The 18359-nt window shown below is 38.9% G+C and overlaps 1 protein-coding gene and 1 long non-coding RNA gene across 18 annotated transcripts in view; both read left to right on the forward strand.

Moving 5' to 3' along the window:
- Positions 1–18359, forward strand: part of AFDN (afadin, adherens junction formation factor) — a 90070-nt gene that overhangs the window by 51092 nt on the left and 20619 nt on the right. For 12 of the 17 annotated variants that reach the window (XM_081188166.1, XM_081188177.1, XM_081188178.1 and 9 more), the window contains 9 exons: positions 399–604; positions 3723–3743; positions 4491–4636; positions 5786–5880; positions 6995–7260; positions 7913–8056; positions 9080–9278; positions 9681–9784; positions 10085–10171. In XM_081188166.1, coding sequence (XP_081044292.1) covers positions 399–604; positions 3723–3743; positions 4491–4636; positions 5786–5880; positions 6995–7260; positions 7913–8056; positions 9080–9278; positions 9681–9784; positions 10085–10171 — 1268 coding nt within the window. The remainder of the gene's footprint in view (positions 1–398; positions 605–3722; positions 3744–4490; positions 4637–5785; positions 5881–6994; positions 7261–7912; positions 8057–9079; positions 9279–9680; positions 9785–10084; positions 10172–18359) is intronic. The other 5 variants (XM_081188180.1, XM_081188170.1, XM_081188168.1 and 2 more) reach the window with 1 other exon arrangement.
- Positions 13565–18277, forward strand: LOC308583911. The gene is made up of 3 exons (XR_014006485.1): positions 13565–13914; positions 14863–17017; positions 17438–18277. It is a non-coding gene; the product is annotated as an uncharacterized lncRNA (long non-coding RNA).

Consider the following 18359-nt stretch of genomic DNA (forward strand, 5'->3'; position numbering starts at 1 on the left):
AACTTCTTGCTACCCTTAGAAATGGAGGGTATGATGTCCCAGGAGAGGGCTTTCTCTGTAGCAGCCCCTGAACTGTGGACCTTCCTCCCCACAGAAATGTGTCCAGCATCTTCCTTGTACGCCTTTTGCTCTATGTTGAAGATGCACATCTTTACCTTGGCCTTTGACAGTTAAGGTACTTTGTACTGAGGGACCAACCTCTTTTGCTGAATCTATATTGTTCTGTTCCACTTGGAACAGTTTTATGTGTTTTTTAATTGAAATGATTTAAGCTGTTTATATAATTGTATATTATGTGACCCATCCTGGGACTTGGTGGTGAAGGGCACAGAATAAACCTTGCTTATAAATAGAACAAGTTATGAATTCATCTGATCTTGGTTTATCTTGTTTTGCAGCTGAAGATTCCTTTTTGTCTGCCATTATAAATTACACCAATAGCTCAACAGTTCATTTTAAGCTGTCTCCTACATATGTTTTGTATATGGCATGTCGGTATGTATTGTCAAGCCAGTACAGACCTGACATCAGTCCTGCTGAACGTACTCACAAAGTCATTGCAATAGTCAACAAGATGGTGAGCATGATGGAAGGAGTTATACAGGTGAGCTGCAGTTTTAAGAGAATTTCTGTGAATACATTTTCATAGCTTAACTTTTTTTTATTACAAAAAATACTTCGCTTTTAGCAGGCTTGTTTAACTTTATAGCTGTGGCTGCAATCACATAGCCAATATGATAGTGCATATCACAGGGCAGTTTATAAATACCACACAAAATGATTTCAATTGCAGTGTAAAACAAACAAACAAAAAACTAATCAAGGTCCTCTAAAACAAAAATAAGATCAGTAACAGGATTCTCTTACTTGCGTATAGATCTTTATGTCAGATATTGAACAAGAGATTCAGATAATCATGGTTTTAGAAAACTAGAAAGCACCTGAATTTTAGCATTTTAATTGGCATTTAGCTAGGTTCTACTCAGAGTAAATTAATAAACCTTAGTCTTTTCCATTAACTTCCATTGGTCTACTCTTGAGTAGGACTGGTGTCGTACACCAACCTTTAGGTTTCATTTGTTGCCTAAGTCCATTAATTTCAATAGGTTTAATCTGAGTAGGACTCAGATTGGGTAACACTCTTTGCCAGCATGGGTCTTGAGCTCAAAATTTGGTCCCATGCTGTTGTCTACAGGAGGGGTAGTCAACATGATGCTTTCAGGTAGTGGTGGACTACAACTCCAGTCATCCCTGACCACCATACATACCGGCTAGAGTTGGAGTCCAGCAACATCTGGAAGGCCCCACATTGGCTACACCTCTTTCCTATGTGTTGAATCCAGAATTCTCATGGATGGAGCTCTGTTGGAGGAAGACACTTTTTATGGGATCCTCCTTCCCCTTGCAGCCTTGTGTATGCCTTGTAAACTACTGTGAAGAGTTAAGAAAACCTCAGTGTGGGAAGTGGCATGTGGATTGTAGGGGAGGCTCCTCTGATTCACAATTATTTTCAGGAACAGAAAGAGTTCTGAACGTGGAGGAGGAACTGGATCCAACCCACTGTCTTCTATATATGCTCATTTATGCATTCATATTAAAACCAGATGTTTTTTGAATGATTGGAAGTAATTATGTTTAAAAGAAATTCAGGCGTTCAACTGCAAATAGCTTGCTCGTCACTCAGTTTTTATTTTTGGTACACGTGGTGCCAAAGTGAGCAGCAGCATCACTCAGGGTTTTTATTTTTTAGTTTTTTGTGTCCAAGATTTAATTTTTCAATTAAAACATACTTGTCTGTGAAAGCAATTCATTTTATTATGGCTCCACTTGTATTTTCCTTTAAATGGTCCTATTTCTGTCTTCACCTGTCTCCCTGTTACGTTAGTAGTGCTATAGATTTGGCACGCAGTTCTGCCTGTCCTACACTCTCTGAATAATATGGAGATCTATCCCATTGAAGCCAGTAGAACCTTCCTGACAGCAGCAGTGATTGAGGGTTGTATGGGGCGGTAGCAGCACCTTCCTGGTGGTGGTGGTCTTGTGCACCGGTATGCGGCAGGGCAGTGGTGAGGTCAGGGGAGCTCTGGGTTGGTGTCATCAGCATCTCGCAGGTGCGTGTACCTACAAGACACTGATCTCAACCTGGAATGCCCTCAGTCCATCCCTGTTGTGAGCGCAGTGCTGCTGGGAGGTAGGATTCCCTCTTCCAAGCAACATGCTACTGCTGCCTCCTGGCACTAGGCTATAACTCTTCCAGAAAGTGTATTGTGCCACACCACGCATTTTGAGGCAGACAATTCCACACCTTCCTTTACAAGATTGTAGCATCTAGGTTTCTTGGAATGGCAGTCCCTACCATCATTTAGCAATTTTGAGTGCATATCTGCAAATCTCACAGTAGATTGTGGAATAGTTTATGATAGATTGAATGTTATCAGTTTGGCTTTGATTGCAAAAAATCTGATCAGCCCTTTATTGAACAGAAATGTAATACAAAACATAATTATTTTTAAGTACAGAAATATACACCTATCATATTCCCTTTGGCCTCTGTTAAATTTAGGCTGTAATTCTATATTCCTACATGGGAGTAAGCTTCAGTAAATACAGTAGTAATTATTTGTGAGTAAACATGCATAGGATTTCACTGTATAGTTTTCAACCTGATCTTTGCATGCAAATGCTGTAATTTCCATGGAGCTTGAGCGAAACTTTTATTTTAATTATGTTTATGTTTCCCTTCAATCATATTTCCAGGGTATTAGGCAAGAAAGTCAAATGTAAATCCATTCTTAAATATGAAGTACAGTCGTATCTCTACTTACGTATCCCTCTGGATACGGAATCTTTGGGTTACAGTTACAGCAAACCCAGAAGTGTATACTTGCGTGTTTTGCTGCATGCGCAGAAGCGCTTAATTGCGCCGTGCGCATGCGCAAAAACATGCCTCTAGCGAACAGACCCCCGGAACGAATTAAGTTCATATTCGGAGAGTCCACTGTAAAATAGAAGGAAGAACTTCAGAATTTCAATTAATCACTGGAGTTCTGTTTGCAGAGACCCTCCTAGATAGTAATTCAAGTAATTAGATTCAAAACATTTTTAAAATAAGCTATTATACAAGCAGTATCTATCTCAGTGAAAATCCAGAAAAGACAGCCAACTTTATAGGTTTTTGTGGGTGATATAATCAAACACATATTGAGGGGTATACATATGTCCAAACTTAGAAAGGAAATTCATGATACAACACTCCATGAGAGTCCATTAAGAAGCACTGTAAGATTATTTAACAAATTTTGTAAAAAGAGTGTAGGTATCAGATGGATTAATTGTCACTGCACAAATTCTAGTGGCGAAATTACTGGAAATAAAACACTCACAACCATAGAAGAGTGCTCTTAAACTGGCATTTCTACTAGTTCTGTTTAATATATGAAAACTGAACTGACCTGGCTACACTGCTACATGTCTGGCTGTCTGGTGTAAAGCTGACTTCTCATGGAAAGGAAAAGCTCTGTTGTCTTCTGTGGAGCAGATCTCCATGTTACTCTTTGCAGGATTGCGCAAAGTTTTCTCAGTTGTATCACATCTGGTGGTGAAATGTTTTAATGTGACTGAGCATAAGTCTTGTGCCTTCATATTTAGTGTTTAATTTCGAAAACTACCATGAATGTTCACAAGTTTCTTTCTTCTGTTTGATTTCCTTCGTTTTTCTCCAGGAGGTAGACCAGGTTGATCAGGTAGGATATATTGCTGGGAACTGATCCTAGCTGTGTTGGCTTAGCTCAGTTTCTCATGCTGCTTCCATGTAAAAATACAATATTTCTACAGCTGGATTGAACAGTTCATAACCCTCATTCAGCAGCTGGAACATGCAGTACTAAAATCCTTTTTTGACTGCGCAGCCTATCAGCATTCCATAATTTCTGCTTAACGCACTTCAGTATGGAGACATAATGACAAAAGTTCTTTTTCTTCCCTTTTTTTTGTTTTGTCTGTGGTTCTGTTCTTTGGATCTCATCTGAGGTTGCCTGGCCTAGCATTTGTGGTCGGGAAATGGTGAGATAGATCAGTACTCGATACTGAGTTGCTTGGTGTCAAAGCCAGTGGCTAGCAGTATCTGGGTGACAATGGGCATTAGTTAACATGTGCTTGCGCACATACAGATTACCAGATAATGCATACATCTAAGCTTTCCGCATTTCATGACAACATGCTAACTCCATTTCACAAATGGCATTTGGAATATTTAATAATTTATCATTAAAATATCACTTGTAATTTGAAGCAATTGCAAGATGTCCAGCATATATTACTTACAGTTTCATAGAAATTCTTTGCAAATATCTGGTAACTGAGTTATATTTGGTAATATGGAGGGGGTACTGGTCTATCTAAACAGAGCCTTTTGATAATGAATGCAAGCTGACTTGCCAGAGGAAGACTTCCTTTTGATGTTTACACGACTTTTCGAAAAATATTTTCAGAAACAGAAGAATATTGCAGGGTCACTTGCTTTCTGGATGGCAAATGCATCTGAGCTGCTAAACTTCATTAAGCAGGATCGAGAGCTTAGCCGAATCACCTTAGATGCGCAAGATGTTTTGGCACACCTAGTTCAAATGGCATTCAAGTAAGATAATCAGATTTCTGTATATAGTACATTCATCAAATTTTTCCTTTTTCAGGAAAAGTTATACATTATTATTTCCAAATGCCTTTAAAAGCAGATATTGAATGTTATCCAATGTTAGTCATACCCAGAGTAAGCTCATTGAAATCAATGAACTTTATTGCACTTATTTCAGTGGGTCTACTCAGAGTATAATTAATTGGCTATCACCAGTGTTTTCATTTTTTAAAAAATTAAAAATTGGTTAATTCATTTGTTTATTATATCTGTTAGTTGCTCTATCTACTGGTGCATTGTGTATCTTATTATGCTCTAAGTGAGGAGGAGTTCATCCTTTTACTTGGGCACAATAAAAATTCTGACGATTCTTTATTAGAATTAATTTATATTAAGAGTGAAATGTACAAGTGACCTGTGTAATTAGAAGTAAAAAAATAAACCCCTTTTGGTGTTATTTTTCCAGTTTCAAGCAATCTGCGTTGTGTAATAGAGCTAGTAGATTATATGTTAGAATTCCACTGGAATGGGGGAAAAATATGACATCCCCCATCAAAACACGCACACAACACCCCCCCTTTTTTTTCCCTTAACAGTTTTGGGTTGAACCCGGAGGAAGTCACATTATAGTTCCACTGAAATATGTGGGACAAGTTAGTCATCACTAGCTCAAGTCTCACTGTAACTATTTCCAGTGTCAGTTGCAACAAAACAATAAAGTGCCATAAGATTGTTGTTTATCTCAGTTCTTCTCCTAACATCCCCTGGGTACAATCCCATAAAAATCATAGTCAATTTCAAAATATAACAGAAATTGACTTGGCACAGTTTGGTATTTTTAATTCAGTATTAGTGCAGCAATATTTCTTAAGGCATCTGTTTCTTGGGAAATTGCTCAGGAAACTTGGTGAATAATAGATAGTGAGCATGCAGTCCTAAGCACACTGAGGAGTAAGGCCTAGTAAACTCAGTGGGACACTGAGATATGTGCAGCATTGTGCTGAGAGTTGAATTGTTGACACTTAGGTAAATTCATTTTTTACATGTCTGCAGGTTTTCATCAGCCTAATTTCTATGTTCATGAATCTAAATCTTCTTTAAATGGGTGGAAGCCTTAATATTAATATTTATACAAAATTTTATTTTTTTCAGATATTTGGTTCATTGTCTTCAGTCAGAGCTTAACAACTACATGCCTGCATTTCTTGATGATCCAGAAGAAAATAATCCTCAAAGGCCTAAAATAGGTTAGATCACTTTATGATATAATGTACTAAGCATAAGGCCTACTGTCATGAGAGGAGCACGGTGGGAGACCTTATATTTTGCAGGGAACTGCAATGTGTTTTTGCACGTACAATAAGACATACTATACTTTGTGAGGAGTTCCTCATCAGCAAGCTGCATGGCAGCCATTGACATCTAATCCACCTTTCCCGATGTTGTATGTTAGAATGTATCCGTGCGTGTATTTGTGTGTAATAATACATTATTTGTGTGTAATAATGCATGACCCTTCCCACTTGGATAACTCCAGTAACTGCCCTAGGCATTCTTTGAGGACTTTAAGCCATGTTCTGTGGCAGTGCCCAACAATATAAATATAATATTTGTGCTAAAAACATTACCAATTATGCATATCTATTGGACCCATTAACCATTTACAGTGGTACCTTGGTTGTCAAACTTAATCCGTTCCGGGAGTTCGTTCGAAAACCAAGGCGCGGCTTCCGATTGGCTTCAGGAGCTTCCTGCATTCAATCAGAAGTTGCGTCGGATGTTCAGCTTCTGGAAAATGTTCACAAACTGGAACACTCACTTCTGGGTTTGTGGTGTTCAGGAGCCAAGGTGTTTGACAACCAAGGTTCCACTGTATAAAAATTCTAGAAAAGAAAGGTGCAGACAGGTAACCTTGAATTTATTGTAAATTTTCTATGTGCAGTCATATTGCAAATAGGAAGAATGCTGCTGCTCCTATGCTTAAGGACTGGCTTGTCTGGAAGGAATCTGTGAAATAGCTGACATTATATAATACACAAATTATTATACCCCTTCCTGAACCTAAAAACAAGTTTGTCCATCCTCACATTCTCTTAATTTATTGATGAAGATTGACATTATCTTTGTTTCTCCTTTTTCTTTGGTTTTCCTATGACAGTTGCTGCTTTTTACTCTATGCATTGGGAAATTTAAAAATTAAAAAAAAAAAATGGAGTACAAGTATTACTTCATTATGCAGATAAATACATCATTGTTATTAATGTCTTCCAGTCATAATGTAATATTTAACACTGAGTAACTTAACAGAGTAGCTCAACCTGGAATGCATAGCTGAGTAAACTATTGTATTTTTTCTTCTAGATGACGTCTTGCATACACTGACAGGAGCCATGTCCCTGCTGCGGCGATGTAGAGTGAACGCCGCACTGACCATACAGCTCTTTTCCCAGCTGTTCCACTTTATCAACATGTGGCTTTTTAACCGATTGGTTACTGATCCAGATTCAGGATTGTGTTCACATTACTGGGGAGCCATCATCCGGCAGCAGCTGGGGCACATTGAAGCTTGGGCAGAAAAACAGGGCTTGGAGCTGGCTGCTGATTGTCATCTCAGTAGGATAGTACAAGTAGGTATTTGGTAGTAATAGGAAAAATAAGTGCTTGCTTGCATGATCTTGGAAGATCTTAAGCTACTAATTTAATAATGGAAATTCAGACTTAGCCACCTGTATGAAGTCATATGAAACCAGTGTCTGCAAAGTAGGGTTTGGGGTGTTCAGTTGCTTAATTGCTTCAGTGTGGTTTTCCTCAGAGAGGTCTGTTTTCTTGCCGTACTGAGGAGAGCTGTTTTGTACCTTATTTTAAAAAAAGGTATTTTCTAGTTTAACCTGTTCTAAGAGTTTCAAACACAAAATGTGTACTCATTCAAGAGCAGGGTTCCACTCCCCAATTTGGTGTGTAGGGTCCACTGTCATGTTTCTTAATAAAATAAAGTTACAGATGGGTAGCCGTGTTGGTCTGCCATAGTCCAAATAAAAAAATTCCTTCCTGTAGCACCTTAAAGACCAACTAAGTTAGTTCTTGGTATAAGCTTTCGTGTGCATGCACACTTCTTCAGATACACACTTCTTCAGATACACAGATACTGTGTATCTGAAGAAGTGTGCATGCACACGAAAGCTTATACCAAGAACTAACTTAGTTGGTCTTTAAGGTGCTACAGGAAGGAATTTTTTTAATAAAATAAAGGTGATTCTACTAATTGTGCTTCTTTTTCAGGCAACTACTTTACTTACTATGGATAAGTATTCACGTGAAGACATTCCCAATATCAACAGTACCTGCTTTAAACTCAATTCTCTACAACTGCATGCATTGCTACAAAATTATCATTGTGCCCCAGATGAGCCATTTATTCCAACAGTGAGTTAATCTTGACATTTATTTATTTATTTATTTATTTATTTATTTATTTATTTATTTATTTATAACATAATTTCCCTATCAATTTTTATATAGAGAATGTTATGGGGTAGCGTATGAAAAAATAATGCTAACTTTATGTAATAATAAAAGGTTTGAGACATCTGAACCCCATTTTTTAAATGGTGATAGTAATTCTTAGCTTGAGTAGCCTATTCTGTCTCACATAGAGAAGGAAGAAAATACAGGCACCCCCTGTTTTTCATGGGGGTTGTGTTCCAGGTCATTGTGTATGACAGTGCTCTGCCGCAATGCTCGCATGCAGAATCACGTATCAATTGGGTGCATGCAAATCTGCTTCATTGTTTTGAGTATCAACAGATAGCTTAATGATGCATTTTCAGTGCTCTTGGACTTATTTGTGTTTCCAGTTTTGGGACACATTGCAGCATTCTGTTTATGAAACTTTCTTATTTTTCTTAGGACTACATCGATGGAGTAGCTTGCTACAAGTCCTTGAATTGTAGGTGGGAGGGTGGTGAGAGAAAAAAACCTATTAGTTCTAAAAAGTCAAACTGTAGGTTAAAAACCTAACATCTCCCTTCATTATTTTTCCTGCTCTTCAAAATACAGATTTAATCAAATATATAACATCCAGTATAAATCAATTTCTTCCTATTGCAAAAATAAATGCCTGCAATTCTTGTTTTGGTATCAGTATAATAATCCCCTTTGTATTACTCGTTGATCACAAATGTTTAATATATTTCTAATAGTTTGAAGAATTTCATTTAAAGGGCACCAGCGGGTGGGGTGGGATGAAACTAAAGTTAAACCTCACAGCTACAGTTGAACGAAAGCTTTTGCCTCTTGTATCTGCTTCAGACATCATCAACCTAAACATATCACATACATCTTTCACATTTGCTGATTTGGGGTGGCTAAAGTATAAAATGATAACTTTATATTATTGGATTCTCATGTACAGCATTGTTTACTCTCTCTCTCTCCCCGCCAAACTAGGAGTTAATAGAAAATGTTGTAGCAGTGGCAGAAAACACCGCAGATGAGCTGGCTCGAAGTGATGGTAGAGAAGTACAGTTAGAAGAGGACCCTGATCTACAGCTACCCTTTCTTCTGCCAGAAGATGGTTACTCATGTGATGTTGTCAGAAACATCCCAAATGGGCTGCAAGAATTTTTAGATCCACTTTGCCAAAGAGGTTAGTCCTTTTAGTCTTGTACTGGGACAGAAAATGCTTGCTTTGCTGTAGTTCAGCTAAGAAAAATTCATTTTGTCTTTAGATGTTTGGAAATCTCTTCTTGCCATTATTTATATGTAGGATTTCAGCAACTTTTGTTGTCATGGAGATTTTATTTGGGCATCCCTTAAATCAAGAAAAGGAGTGTCTTCTTTCCAGATTTGTATTATCATGTGATGCACATTCTGTGTTTCTTCCTTCCATCTTTTAAAAGCCCTTGTCACGTTGATGATCAACGCTGTTTTTAGTAATGAAACATTTGTATGCATGGTATTTGTTTTTTGTGGACTCTCAAATTACCTAATATGAGACCTGGAAAATACATTCAGTTATACATTGTCTTCCCCACCCTACCCCTTCTAGGTTTCTGCAGATTGACACCTCATCCACGTTCACCAGGAACTTGGACAATATATTTTGAAGGTGCAGATTATGAAAGTCATCTGTTGCAAGATAATGCTGACCTGGCAAGTACTTATCTTCTGGACATTATGGTAGAGGACATAAACTGCAGTTTAACCATATGCAGTTTGTTATTTAGGGTGGTACTAGAGAGTTAAAATGCAGATTTGGATATACTATATTTTTCCTTCGGCATAGCATATATTAGTGCTTTACTTAAGCTATTCAAAGTGCTTCATTTTGCAACATAGAAGTAAGTTGTGAGCAGAATTACCTGTAAGTGTATTAAAGTACCCAGAATGAATTCTTACTGCTGTGCTCAGTATCGTGGAATACAGAGTTTAATCTGTGCTTTGTTTCTGTAGGCTCATCCGTTAAGGAAGGAACCTGAAATAATCACTGTGACACTAAAGAAACAAAATGGAATGGGTCTGAGCATTGTGGCTGCTAAGGTATGAATATATAAATATACTAGAAAGCTCTGTCCTCCTGCTTGCTCCATTCACCCCCCCCCCACAAGGCACATTACTTGCTGAATTGTCTGCCCTATCAATATGTTTTGTAGCCCTTTTTTTACCTTCACCCCCATGCACATGCCTTCTCTCTGTAACCCTTCTCGCACACAGACCACCCTCATCTTCCTCCACACGTTGCAACTACTAAGCACCCCTTTCACCTTCCACCCAATTTTGAAGTCGCTATTTCCTCCTGTTTTGCAGCCCCTTTCGTGCCCTCACTTTCATATTCACTCCTATTTTCGTACCTCCTCCTCCTACTTCTGCAGATAAATGCTACTGTACCTTTAAGAATAGAATTTTGAAGACTGCCAGCTGGTTCAGTTAGGGATGGTTAAGTGATGGATGTTGTACATCTATGGTGTTTGCTTGTTAATAAAATACTTGTACAGTACTAAATTACTGCATTGAATCTGTACATACATGGTACCAGGAGTGAGTAATATTTGTGGGCTCCTTTATCTCATACACGAGGTAGCTGAGGAATGAAAGAGGGAGACAACAATGGAGAGACGTAAGGGGGGAAAGTGGCAATTTAAAGCAAGCCTTGAGTACTGTAAGAAGGGAGTTGAGAAAGGCTTTGTTGTGTTAGCTTTTTCATGTTGACCTCTGTGTTGTACCCATTTCCATTATTTCTCCTTGTTTTTTCCCCAATCCTCAGTGTTCCTCCCTTCAGATATCCCCCATTGTCTTAAACCATCCCTTTCCCCCCTCCCAGTGTCCCTCTCTTCTCATTTTGATTTTGTCCACGATAGCCATAAAGTGAGTAACTGAATTGCATCTCATCCTATTGACTGTGGTGTGGGGAGTGAACAGGCAGCAGAGAGTCTCACCCTGATGACTTTTCATTCTAATGTGAATTATTGTGCCACCAGTTTCCAACCACCAGATGGTGCACTGTACCAGTATTGTAAAGCTGCCACATATTTAACAAATGTAAAGAGCTAGTTGGTAGGTGGCAGTGTTCTAAAACAGCATTTATATTTCAGGGAAGAAATTTTAAGATCTGTACTGTTGAATTCATTAATGATCTTGCATCATTTAAGCCAGAAGCAAGTCATTCACTTTTGTGTTCTGCTATTAAGATACAAATGAACAGCTTGCTATGTCAGCACTGACCACTGTCATAAGTGACATTGCCGAATTTGAAAGAGTCTCTGGCAGGAATACATGTGTAGTAGCCTTCCCCACCCCCTTCTGCAGTCATAATTCATCTTAACAAAAAATAAACCTATACAAGCTATAGGTGGTTGCAAGAGGGAAATGACAATTTTTAATGGGACTAATCTGCGACCTCAGTGGTGGTCTTTTAAAGTCTCTTTAAATGTATAGCATTTTTGACTATTAAGGACATGGTGCTTCTGGTTTCCAAAGTATTGTATCTTTGCTTTGTTCCAGAAGGGAAGAAAGAACTGGCTCTTCTGAGTGGTTTATATGTATCAAGTGTAAAAGAATGAGAGTGATCTTCTAGCTTTATTATTAATCGTATTTTAGAAGATGTGCAAATACCTGCAATTTTTAATTGGTGACTGATTCAGACTATTCTTATGCACCTTTAGTGATATTTTTGCTGATTGATTCATTTTTTACTTAGGACATGGTAGTTGCCCCAGAGTATGAATGTGGGCAGGGCTGTTTCTGGCAGGTGAAACACACAGGGCAAATTTGCACACTGGGAATCTCTAGAGGGGAGACCTTTAACTTTTTAAGGGCTCTGGACAGATTTAGATTTTTGAGTGAGTGCTGTGGACATCATGCCCTCTGGCCGCTTCTTTTCTACCTTCCCTGAATCAGGAAATCACACAATCTATCTCCGGAGAGAGTACATGCACACACTTCACTTTTTCAGTGAATCTCTGTAAAAGTCATATTCAGTAGAAAAACACTTAGAGCAGAAAGAGGAAGTGAGAAAATACACCATTTTTCTAACTTTCTCCTTTGGCTCTGTATACTTTTCAAGGGAGAAAAAGAAAACCTACCTCATGGTGAAAGGGTTGCTGAATGGGAGGAAGGCCTCAGAGGCTTGGTGAGCCCTAAGGGAAGACCTCAAGGGCACCACTGTACCCATGGTCACAATTCTGGCAACCTCCACTCAAGCGTTCCCTCTGGATGGTCATGGTTGCTACCACTGCCACTCCCATGCCTCTTCCTCACCTCAACTCCCAAATTGCTTTGCCATTTTAACACAACATCAGTGCTGGTGCACTTTCCTCCCCTTTATCTGAAGAAAGGGTTGCTTCCTCAGAAGCTAAGCAATCGGGGTAAGGTGGTCCAGGAAAGGGACTGTGTTGGTCAAAGGATTGAGTTCCAGAGCAATTTGCTAGGTACGGTCCTGAATTTCTATGCATGTCCAAACTACACCCAAAAATTATCCCAGCCGGAATGCGTTCTGAAGCCTGCTTCCACATAAAGGTTGCATTCTCTGGATCCAGGCAAATAGAAAAGTTCTGGTCATCTCATCTGCAATGGAGAAAGCAAGAGCCCCAAATATAGACTTTTAAACTTATGTATGAGTTTCAGCCTCACATTATTAATGTTTTTCATTTTTCTGAGGTGATAAAATCTTATATTGTTGCTGCTAACATCTTTATGGTGTTGTGAAATAACCAGTTGTCTTATCAGTGGTAGTCTGGCCTCTTGACTAGAGTGCTGGCTTGACAGATCCCTGCAGCCATGTCCCAGAATTAGTTCTAGGAACAGGCCGAGGTAAATCAGTATAAATTAGTTTCGAGAGGAATTTAGTGATTCCCTAGGAACTTCAAATTATCTGATAGGCATGGTTCCAGAGGGCAAACAGAAACCATTCACCTATTGCCAAGAGATTGGGACTTCCAGTTCAAATCTTGTCTGTGTTTTCCAGGAGGTGTAGTAATAATCCTTCTAGCTGTTAGGAACATGAGCTGTTCTCTGTGATAGTACCAGTGAGCATAGCCACACTGGCTTGAAAAGGCGATAGCCACATTTCCAGTACCGCATTAGGAACAGAATAAATTGCCTACCATTGATGTAATGGTTTCCAGTAGTGGTCTTGCTGATGCTTCATTTCTGTTGCAAGACTTTTCTATAGCAGGAGTACTTTTTTGGTGGTAGTGGCTGGATTGCTTGGGGGTCAGGGGGGCAGTAATACTAAGAGACTAAGGGCAGAATTTAGTGCTTTAAGCCTGAAAGATGTTTCGATGTTAAATGCTGCCTGACTTCCAACCACACTGTGGTTACATTTTATGAAATCCAGATGATTTGGAAGCAGTGTGTGCATGCAGTTTACTTTAAAAATATATCACGGGGTGGGATGGGGAGTGAGGGGAGGGGTTAGCATACGACTTCTTCCCATCTGTGGGCCAGCACTTACTTCCTGTTTAATTTGGATTTTCTGTATCTTACTGAAAAGGCCGCCTTGATTTTTCTAGGCAGTGCCTATAGTTTAATAAAGCTCTTAATGATAAACTAAAGGCAGAGTAGCATAACTGATTGTGCAAAGAGTTGGAATATTGTATTGGTTGTAACTAGTGTTGATAAATGCTGTGCTATATCAGTGTCAAGTTCAGAGCTGTCTTGCTGGGTGTTTTGGAAAATCTGGCAGACTGATGTTTGGGTTGTAGTCGAAGGCTGAGAAAGAATTGAAGAGTTGTATTTCTGGAGTTAAAATGTGGTTTTCTGTCGTTGGAAGAACAGAATCCTCGGTAAGTCTGTTCAAAAAGTGCTTTTCTATAAATGTTTAAAGTTGTCGGTGACTACTTCATTTGGCACTACTTCTTGTTGCATGCAGCTAAGTGATGTTCTTTTTAAAAGTTAGCACAATATTTTTTTTACCTTAAGCCAGTTCCTTTTCTGTGCTTTTTAAATGACAAACATAGTGAGAGGTTTTAATCTACTGTAGTCTGCCAAGTGAACAATTGCTTCATTTACTATTGAAAGATTATGAATAATGTAAGATGTGCGCTTTTCCTTCTATCTATAATCCAGAAATATCTTTATAAATCTTGTGATTTCACCGTGTGAAGAATGTTAAAACATATTAAAATTGACATTCTAAACACTAAGTAAGAATAAAATTAACTGACTAAAATTAACTAATTATTTATTTCTGTAGAGGTTCCTTTAGCTAATTTGCATGCCATTTCAATTGCTGTAAGTATTGACATTGAACTACTTGACAGCATAGTTGACCTAAACACAATCATAGTTGAAACACACATTTTTCTCTCAGTGTCAGTCACCACTCTTCACAAGGAAAAGTCAAAACATTCGCTATAAAGCAGTGTTTTGTTTTCATGCCTGTACTTTGATATTGGAAAGGAAAACTCAATAACTCTTTCAAGTAATGATGGAGAAAATATCTATTATCAATGACAATAGTAGAAATAAAATCATTGCCCTAGGAAAGTGCAATACAGCATTAAACCACTGATTTATGTAAAAATGGATTTTTCAACAAACAGCTTTCATCTAACCTTTAATGTATTGTTGATGTTCACAGTCTAACAGTTCTGCATACTTACAAGCAATCCTATGTATGTTTACTTAAAAGTAATATGTTAAAGTAATGATAGTAATGTAAAGTAATGATAGCTGCATTTTGGATTGCAGCCTCAAGCACCTAATTCTTTTATGAATTATAACTAATATAGCTACCGTTATTCTGGATTCCGAAGCTTATGTTAAGATGGGATAAAAGAAGAACCAAGCTTGAGTTGGAAGGGACCCTGAGGATCATCTAGTCCACCCCCCTGCAGGAATATGCAGCTGTCCCATATGGGGAGCAAACCTGCAACCTTGGTGTTATCAGCACCATGCTCTCACCAACTCCAGCTTCCACTACTTCAAATTTTCAAATAAGATTAGTGGCTGATATTGTCACATCCTACTGTTTAGCAGTTTCTTGAAGAAGAATGTATAGAAAGGATGGGGAAAGCTTTATATCATTCCCACTTTCTGTTCTGCTATGTCTCAGAAACAAACTTTTATGAGAGCCACTATAGCCCAAATGGGAAAAGTAAATGGCCTGATTACAGTGTGAATTGAGTGCTTTTGATCCAGAGATCTATGAGCAACGTTACACTCACAGAACACTCCATCTCGAATAAGGAGAATAGAAGAGAGGTGGTTTTCCCCAGTTGCCCTTTCCCTCACTGACTCTGAACATTTGTTCTGGAGGATAGCAGTGAGACAGGGAATTTGCAAAAAATCACAAACCACTTCCATGAATGGGAGCCTCCACTGAATTGCAACTCCTTTCCATGAATGGAAGGATTTGTAACATTTACAGGACATCAGGCTACTCTTCTCTGACACTTGAGAGATCACTCAGAGTTCTATTTTCCACATGGAGATTTAAAAAATGGACAAAACATACAAGTGCCCCTCTGACAGTTAGATGCACAGTCCTTTCTACCTTCTATGTAGACAAAAGTTATGCAGCAAATTGAGCATGCATATATAGAGGGGGAAGGTTCCTAGCTAGAGAAAGTCAATAGTCCAGTGGTTGAGCACATGCTTTGCATGCAAATAATCCCACATTCAATCCCCAGCATTTCTAGGTAGGGCTGTGATGGAGTCTACAGTTGGGTGTCTACAGTATTGGGCTAAAGAGACCAGTGGTCTGACTTATACATATAGTACATATGGAACTATATGTATATGTATGCCCATACTTATACCACATGTATACATGTATGTATGGAAGTAAATTTGTTACAGATGAGTTCTCTTGCTTTAGAATCTATTTTAATACTTACAAAGTATAAAAAGTGTTCTAAGTGTTGTATAGATATTAAAGATAAGATTGGTATATTGAGGGTTGGGCACTACTACTACTAATAATAATAAATATAAATTTATTTTTTATACCCTGCCCATCTGGCTGGGTTTCCCCAGCCACTCTGGGTGGCTCCCAACCGACTGTTAAAAACACAATACAGCATTAAACATTAAAAACTTCCCTAAACAGGGCTGCCTTCAGATGTCTTTTAGAAGTAAGATAGTTGCTTATTTCCTTGACATCTGATGGGAGGGCGCGCCACAGGGCAGGCGCCACTACTGAGAAGGCCCTTTGCCTGGTTCCCTGTAACTTCACTTTTCGCAGTGAGGGAACCTTCATAACATATATTTTATTGAAATCACCTGTGGCTAAAGTCTGTTTAGATAAGCAGACACACATCTACTTGCCTGCCCTATCATCAACTCACATTATGTCTTCTGGAAGAAGGGCAGCATTGGTGTCCTGTCATGATTTTAGAACTTCAAAGAATTAGGTTTGACCAAGAATGCTATGCAAGATGCAACTAGCTCAAATCAAGGCACGTTTTACCTCACCTTCCGCAACTTCTTCCTTCTGCTTCACATTTCTTAACAAAGCTTTTGCTTCTGCCACACTTGTTGCGGTTTATGAAATCAAAGGTTCTGTTAAGGAATTTGAAGCAAAAGGAAGAAGATGTGGAAAGTTGGGATTAATACTTGTTGCAAATGTACCATTCACAGAAGTATATTCTTGCATTTCAGCTTTAGAAGCCATTGAACAATACACATGCTATGCAACTCACATAAATTCAGCAGGGCTTCTGTTTAAGAAATTGCAGGCTAACAAAATAACCAGGGATATAGTGTGATGTAGCTGTTGAAGAGTCTGAATTAAGAGTTGGCAGTACTTGTTCACCTCACAGTTCAACTATGAACTTGCATTGTCTTGCCCTGGACCACCTAATATCTTCCCCTCAGTTCCTCTGACTACCAGCCAATCAGTAATATAAGTATTGTGATACAGGCTGCCCTTACAGGGATGTAGTAGTAGATAGGTAGCCGTGTTGGTCTGCCATAGTCAAAATAAAAAAATTCCTTCCAGTAGCACCTTAAAGACCAACTAAGTTAGTTCTTGGTATGAGCTTTCGTGTGCATGCACACTTCTTCAGATACACTGAAACAGAAGTTGCCAGATCCTTCTATATAGTGAGAAGGTGGGGAGGGGTGTTACTCAGAAGGGTGGTGGGAATGGGAGGCTCTCTCAGCTATCTGCCTATCTCCCATTCCCACCACCCTTCTGAGTAACACCCCTCCCCACCTTCTCACTATATAGAAGGATCTGGCAACTTCTGTTTCAGTGTATCTGAAGAAGTGTGCATGCACACGAAAGCTCATACCAAGAACTAACTTAGTTGGTCTTTAAGGTGCTACTGGAAGGAATTTTTTTATTCTTACAGGGATGGTCAGAGATGTCAGTGAGATATTTATATCAAATAGTTTTATATTTTAGTTATCAGTGGGTAAACTGTTAAGCGAAACTGCAATATCATCACACTCCTATATTTCAATTTGTATAATAAAACAAAATGTAAAGAATGTCACCACACAGCCATGGTTGTAGGATTTGTAGTTTTGTGTCTCAATCCTGAATGTGCATTAATTTGGGATGGGATAAGGGAGCAAATATGAAGTGGTGGTCTAAAGCAACAGAAGTTTGAGTTAAGCAAGGTAGGAGGGAGGTGACAGGAAAATGGGGTATTTAATCAAGCAAACACTCATATGTGTGCAATATCAATCAACTGAACTTAACATTCTCCAGCTGACAGGCTTAAGATTCTGTTCATCTTAAAGGTACAGTAACATACATTATCATGAAGGAGGGGGAAATGCAAAGGGGGCTTTTAACTAGGAGGAGGCATGGAAATGGGATGATCTATGTGCAAAGGAGAGTTGAAATAAGGAGGAAGAGGGAGATAGGAAAAAGAAGATGAAGGTGAAAATGGGAATGCAGAGAGCTGCGAAAAGAGGACTAAGAGGTGTGGGAATGCAGGTGAAGATGAAAGCATTTGCATGAAAGGTCTGTGGAATAGGAGGGGATGATGGCTTCATAATGGGGTGGGAAGCGAAAAGGGTGCTTAGTAGTTGCAATGTGTAGAAAGAGGAAGATGCAGGTTAGCAGGATGTGCAGTGGTGTTACACGAATGGAGGGGGAAGAGGAGGAGGCATGGATCTGGGAGTGAAGATGAAAATGGTTGCAAAGCAGAACAGAAGAGAGTGGCTTCAAAAGTGTGGCTGGGAAGGTGAAAAGCAAGCATGGGGTGGGAAGGGATTAATGCGGGGAGAACGGCAAGATTTGCTGCTTGTCAGAAAAGGCAACCTTTATTGTGCA

Source organism: Podarcis bocagei (genome assembly GCF_964188305.1).
Source record: "Podarcis bocagei genome assembly, chromosome: 3".
Classification (NCBI taxonomy): domain Eukaryota; kingdom Metazoa; phylum Chordata; class Lepidosauria; order Squamata; family Lacertidae; genus Podarcis; species Podarcis bocagei.